Below are 7,495 nucleotides of genomic sequence, written 5' to 3'. Positions count from 1 at the left end.
ACAGATACAATTACCACCCTTAATGTACCGTATTCACTACCATGTTTGGTATGAAAATGAGTTCTAAGTTACCAAAATATTGGGACAGTTTTAGATTTATAGGGATGAATGTCTATTCTATTGTCTATATCTATGATTGTCTTTAATATCATTTTAAATCTCTTATTTGTATTGAAATTTGTGATTTTGACCAAATAAATGGATTTGCGAAAAGCTAGAGACAAACATGGGGTACGGGAGAGGAGTCGGGACAAAAAGAAGTACGGTACTCTCCGCAGTGATGGCTTTTTTTATGGAAACAAAATAACACATAATTGAGTACTTTCAAACTAAAAATTAAAGATCAATTAATACCTTTGTTGAGAAAACTAAATGTCTTGGTGTTTATCTGGACAGTAAACTAAATTGGAAACATCAGATTACTCAAGTCGAAAACAAAATATCCAAAAGTTCTGGTATCATATATAGATTATCATCTTTCATCCATCAAAACATTCCGGATTTTTTACTGTTCACTAATCCTCCCTTACCTCACTTACTGTAATATTATTTGGGGTAATACATACCCGTCCTACTTAGACAAACTGTTATTGATACAAAAGAAAACCGTAAGATACATAGCAAATGCTCCTCCCTTATCCCATTCCAATCCTTTATTTTCTTCATTTGGTCTTCTTAAAATTCAGGATATTAACCATCTTCAACAAAGTGTTTTCCTTTATTCATGGCTAAACTCGATCCTGCCATCACACTTTGATGATTTATTTAGTTTCAATCTTAATTTTCATAACTACAAAACTCGGAGCGCAAATGAAATACGTATTCCTTTTTTTTAAACTACTTTTTAAACATAGCATTAAGTTCACTGGTCCTAAACTCTGGGATAACGTACCAGTTAATATAAAAAGTGCTTTGTCTAAGAAAAGTTTTTCTTTTAAAGCTCAGGTACAGGCATGAATTTTAAAATTAATATATGGTTAATTGTACATAAATAAAATATTTGTAACAGAAATCAAGATGAAAAACCATGAATTTCCCCTAATATGGTCACATACAAAATTTGGCAAAATTCAGCCAAAAAATCCAGGAAGACTTTTTTTCAGTAGTTAACATAATGTAATAACATGTCTGGTGACTCCCTAGAAGGTGAAAAAAGATGGTGGATATACGGTGGATAATTTTTGCTATAGCATGAAAATAAAATTCTGAAGTTGAATAAAAATACCAGAAATGTAAAATTCAAGTTATATTACCTATATTTAGTCATCTGATAACATTTTTTACCACACTATTTATTTTTCATAGCTTTTTAAAATGCCTCTCTATTTTCAAAATTTGTGTACAAAAGAATAGAGATTTTACTGTGTAATTTGAACTATCCCCCCCACTGATATGAAAGTGCTAATTTTCAAAAAGCTCCTGTAACACAAATAAAATCCCAAAAATTATGAAACATAGGGGAAACTATAGATCGATAATTATTGGAATGTATGATCAATAGAATTTTTTTGCCCGCACCTGGCCTTTAAATTGAAACGGCACCTCTTATCTAGTTATGTGTAATTATCCTTTCACTCATTGTAGTTTTGATATTTAGTCTTTTCGGTACCCTGAAACTAAAAGTCTTCATTACTGTTTTTGTCCTGTTTCCGGTTCCCGTGTTGTCCTGGGTTTTTTTTCAGTTTTTATGGGCTGCCTTATACAAGCTTCGCTTTTTTGGAATGTTGCCCCTCTTATTTCAATCATATTTATATACTGTTAATTTTTATATTCTATGAAAGAGAAGAAGAGAAATAAATGTTACTTTGATTGATTGATTGATTGAGTGAGTGAGTGGTTTTGGGAGTTTTTTGCACTAATGAGGCCTTAAAGTTGTTAAAATAATGGACTTGGAGCGCCATTGTTCCAGCTGGCAATGAGGAGGCACACCATACCGGACTTAGGTAAAGCCTCTGTCTCACTCCACCATTGTATTGTATCCAGTAAGAGGTAGTATTTAGCGCCGTGAATAGCAGAGTATTTAGCAATGTGTAGAGGGTATTCATTTGGCCTAATGATTATTCACTAATTGGGCATTCAGAGGTCGTGAGTGTTAATACCTCTATTGTGTTGCCGTATAGCTTACGACAAATTAGACGAATTGGAATTTCAACAACTTGTCTATAACTTGGACATTCCAAATAAAATGTGTTTTCCTACTAAATTAATTTAATTCACTATCTGCTACGTAGTATAGAAAGAAGTCTAGTATCACGCAAAAATATAAGAATACCAAAAAACAGTTTTACGGGCATGCCTGTCACGAAAGGGCACATGTATTATTTATAAACAAACGCGTACAAAGGTCGATCGAAATAATTATCTGAATCTCAGCGCGCGCGCGTTATATTGACTGTGTTACTGGACGATATCACATCTAAACGTCATGGCTATTAATAACCACTATACAGGCGCTTTACATTCTAATATCATGTAATATATTAAAATGAAAATTAATCTTAATTGAATAGACCTATAATTTATGTTATAACATAGACACAGGTAATTCATGGTTTTAATCGATTACGTCACGATGTAATGATGTAAACTCTCTATCAACTAAACGTATGCTAGAAAGTAATATCCCGCCAGTTTCCCCAGCAAACCAAAACATTGACAAATTACGTTCACAGCGGTAGAACATTTTAACTTCTACAACCACTTTATAAATAGAACAGGGACATAGAAAATGACAATGCACACTTGTATTCATATCATCAAGTATTATTATTTTCTCTCTCTTATCTTCAATATGTATAAATATCACAATAAATGGACAAACTTAATCAAATAAAAATCGAAATACATTTAAAATTATATAACAATATTATTAACATTATATTATACATTTTATATATTTAAAACGAATATTTTGATTGGTTTTGAACCAATAATCGTATTCAACGCAAGTAAATATTTGCGCACTTTTTGCATTTGTAAATATAACAGTTTAGAGGTTTAAAATAGGCCTAAATTATTCCGTGTAAGACAGATTTTTAGTAAGGACATGTGTTAAGAGATTATAGCAGCAATGCATTGTGGAAAGATGCCTCGACCTACTGTCTTTATTTAAAGTGTTAAAAGCTTCCAGTATGCTACCGTGGTTTGTCTACCTAAACAAATAATCCATCAGATTTTCTGTGTCAAAGGTCTCTATTACAAATTTCAACGAATGTTTTAATGTATTAAATGTACACATTATCTTTATTATTTAGATAGAACACGATATATATTTCAATTATATGGAATTATATATTTTAGGGTGTTGAAAAATATGAAAATCTTAAAATGATCATAAACATAGTCATAATGTTTAACTTAATATAGGGCCTAATTAACTTTTCTTTTTCTTTAAAGTCGTATACCGACATAAAATACATTTTGCTGAATTTAATAAGAATATTTGAGTATTGAAACATCAACTCTAACTTAATACAAAGTTAAAAATCTAAATTTGCAATTAAAAAATATATATATTAAAATAATATTGTTAAACATGAGCTAAGGACAGTGCTTTGGTATTTACGGGTCCACTAACAACAGGTCTAGACTCATAGCCACAAAGTCTTTCATAAAACTTCCTCCAAGAATCTAAAGTTTTACTCGACCAAATCCAAAAACCTGATGTGATACCAACCACAAGGCACATGAAATATTTTAACATAAATACTGAATAATCAGGTGCAATATTGTTCGTTAATTTACAAGATTGACAATTATAACTAGTGTTCCATTTATCGTGAGAATGTTGTTCGTAGAAGTAACAGGCTACAACAATTGTTGCTGGCACCGTGTATAAAACTGTAAAGACGCCAATTCGGATCATCAGTTTTTCGAGTTTATCAGTTTTTGTACCACCTTGTTTGATAACGTGTCTGATTCGGAATAATGATACGAATCCAGCCAGTAAAAAGAAAGATCCGACGAGTAGATATACAATGAGTGGAATGAGAACAAATCCTCGTAAATTGTCCATGTTTTGGTTTCCGACGTAACATATTCCAGTAATTGAATCTCCATCAATTGAACTGGTTGCCAGAACTGCAATTGTCTTTACACTTGGAATCAGCCAAACAGCAAGATGAAAGAATTGAGAATAACTTGCGATAGCTTCACTTCCCCATTTTAAACCTGCAGCTAAAAACCATGTAAAGGACAGGATAACCCACCAAAGAGAACTAGCCATTCCGAAGAAATAGATGAGCAAGAATACCAAGGTACACATGGCCGGTCCGGTGGTGTCGTAACGAACGGTTGCTCCGTCACAGGCTATAGCTTCGTGGCCTGCAACCAAACGGATGATGTACCCAATTGATACAAATAGATAACAACCGCTTAGAAATATAATAGGTCTTTCTGGATACTTGAATCGTTCCGAGTCAATACAATAAGTAAGAATTGTTATAAATGTCGATATGCAGCATAAGATTGACCAAAGACCAATCCAAAATGAAGCAAAAGTTTTTTCGTCTTCTGAGAAAAACGCACCACGACACGGTGTACCACAGTTCGGTACACCACCAGTGGTAACTTGGTTGTAGTATGAACTAATTTCTGGTATTTGTACCATTGGTGCACGACATGAACAAGTACATTCGGTTTTTGGTTTAATTGTACGATAAATATCAGGTTTAATCCAAGGTTTGGTTGGTTTCGTTGGTTGTACAATACCTGTAGGTTGTGTTGTGCTGGTTTCACTGGTATTAAAATCCATGCAAAGTTGGTCGCCACCATATACAGGTAAATCTTCACATCGCATTCTTTCGGGCCAAGCAAACCCATACTGTCTCATAAGTGGCGCACATCCAGATTTGGCTCGTTCACACACACTTCGACAAGCTGGTAACGGTTTACGATAGTTTGTTACACAAATTGGTGTGTACATGCTGCAAAGGAAGAACTTCAAATCTGGAGAGCATTTGATCTCAACGAGAGGCCAGAATTGGTGAACTTCCATACCAGCTTCCTCTTGCGAATCATGGTTAAACTGGTTCGGCATGTAAGTCATGTTGTACCCAATCCCTCTGCACATAGGAATGGTGATCTCTTCACATCTAGGTTCACGAACCGATAAGCACGGTGTAAATAAAATTCCCAGAATTATAGAAACAGCATATACGATGAACGCCATGTTTCAGCAATGAAATGAACGTGGTAAAGTGTATAAGAACCAAGTGTTTGTATGATCAGGCGCACTTCAGCAAACAGTCCAAACAGAAACACACTGAGCTACCAATATAGAACAAATAACACAGTATGCTTGCTAACCTTCTTGCAAGATGAACCGTTATACCTGCTACCAATCAAATTCGCCTGAACGGATCTTCAACTTAGTTTAGACTTTATCAAACTTAGCACAGGGTTTCAAAAACCATTATAATATCCTGTCCGGTTTGGGTTATCAAGTAATAGACGTATTCTGCTGGTTACAAGATTCCAATATTACTATATAAACTTCCGGATGTCTAATAATTGCTGGAGGCTGTACAAAGAGGAGGTTCTAGATAGTGTGTGTTTCCTCCTTCGCTAACAACTCGATAATGCACGAGTGTGGTGGGTTTGACGGCCTATAGCAATTCACATCACACCAAGGTGCTAAAGCCAGCCTGTCATTTATGTGTCAGCTCATTATGTCTATTGACAAATGACGTAATCTGTCAATCATGTAATAGATCCCCCAATTAGCGTAACGGTTGGACGTGACGTCACATAAATCTACTCTCAGCCAATCGTGTGATTTGGTTTTTTATTCAACTCCCTTTCTTTGAAAAAAAGTTTTATGAAAAGGATTTGTGAAGACAATTTGTAAGCGCGTTCGTACAATGCGTCTTTGTGGATTTCTTTTGTTTGACTGGCTGTGTTGTTGCTTCAACTTTCTAATCATGAACTATTGTTAAACGGGTGTTAGCAAAAAAACTCCTTTTACTAAACTATACATTCTATATTGACATAGTTTGGATTTCTCTTTTCTTCATTATCAACAACAGCTACCGTCTTCGAAAAGCATTACTTAAGTATATTTACATTCTCTGGATTTCAACAGAAACCGGGGCAAATGTACATCGGCTAAGTAAATCAAACATACCTATATATACCACGTAAAGTGAACCTAGACCACATAGGGTAACAGTCCATTAGTAAATTCTCCCAAGTCAATGACAAACCATCTTTAATAACCAACAAAAGTTAATGATATTGTTGAAAGTCGTTGGTTGGGTTTCATTCCAAACAGTATGTATTACTTGAAACGCCTTTACTCTGTGTATCCCTTTGTTTACTGTGGGTACCACCTAAACTACCCATTATATCTAAACTAAATTAAACTACCAAACTGACTATCAAATCTTTACTCAAGTGGTTTTTATCTAAATTATGAAATCCTCACTAAGCATGTTTTAATGAATAATTGTAAGTTGATAGTTCTTTTACAGACTTCTAGTCTGTAGTGGGGTAAGTTTTGTTTTCTTTTCTCATGACCTGCCTACACAAAGTTTTTTTTAACCGATCGTGAAAGTTGAGGAAAAACAATTACTTTAAACTTCGTATTATGCTATGAATATAATGAAGGCAACCATGTCATCAAATAAAATATTGAAACATTTATATTAGGCCTATTAAATAGAAAAAAAGTTTAAAATAGGGGCATACGGCGTGAATGCATAAGTTTAAAAGATCCGTAATATTTGTGTCTATAAGTACAGTCTTATTCTGGTATATTCCACCTATGTATATTTTCAATCATAAAACTGACCTAATACTAGGCCAGTATATAGGCCTAATGTATTTTTAGCTGTTGTACCCTTCCGCTGTTTTGTAATTTTAAATTATGAAATCAAATTTTAATACTATTTTAGTACCAAGAAATCTTGTTAATGAACGTACATGTTGGGCATTATTATGATTGACAAAACAGACACTTAATTAATTCCAAATTAAAATTGCCATCGACTTGTCAGTTGGCTTAATGGAATCTATTTACTACAATACTCTATGAAATAAGACAATGTGTCATGAACCCTTTCACACGTCATTAATTCGGGTATTGTACACCCAGGCCATCATCATTGTTCCCCGTTTCACACCTTTTAGTGTGAACTGGAATTGTCGAATGTTGAACATTTCAAGAAGCTTCTATTTTCAATCCAAGGATAACAGATTGAATGGAAATGACCTGTTAATGATATTTCAATTATAAAGCTACAATCTTTCTTAACCTTGGTCGGTGATTGCAGTTATAAAATGTTATAACGTCTAATTTACAAAACTGTTCAATATATTTGAATCTTCTACTTATTCTTTGTATAGAACGGCCAGGCTATGGTCTGAATTTAAAAAACGCGTTTATAACGTTTAAAACTTGATTGTTGACATTAAAACCTAGGCCAAAACAAATACATTATAAAATTCACATACGATGTTTAATTTCTTTTTATTGTCAACAAATTCAATCAAACAA

General features: G+C 33.7%; 1 protein-coding gene across 1 annotated transcript; it reads right to left on the bottom strand.

Moving 5' to 3' along the window:
* Positions 1-2,776: 2,776 nt before the first annotated feature.
* LOC140039485 (frizzled-8-like) lies at positions 2,777-5,766 on the bottom strand. The gene has a single exon (XM_072085088.1). The coding sequence runs from the start codon at positions 5,168-5,170 to the stop codon at positions 3,530-3,532; it is 1,641 nt and encodes a 546-aa protein (XP_071941189.1). The 5' UTR covers positions 5,171-5,766; the 3' UTR covers positions 2,777-3,529.
* Between the last annotated feature and the right edge of the window lie 1,729 nt (positions 5,767-7,495).

The sequence above is a fragment of the Antedon mediterranea genome, chromosome 2 (genome assembly GCF_964355755.1).
Source record: "Antedon mediterranea chromosome 2, ecAntMedi1.1, whole genome shotgun sequence".
NCBI lineage: Eukaryota > Metazoa > Echinodermata > Crinoidea > Comatulida > Antedonidae > Antedon > Antedon mediterranea.
This window is presented reverse-complemented; position numbering and strand designations above follow the sequence as displayed.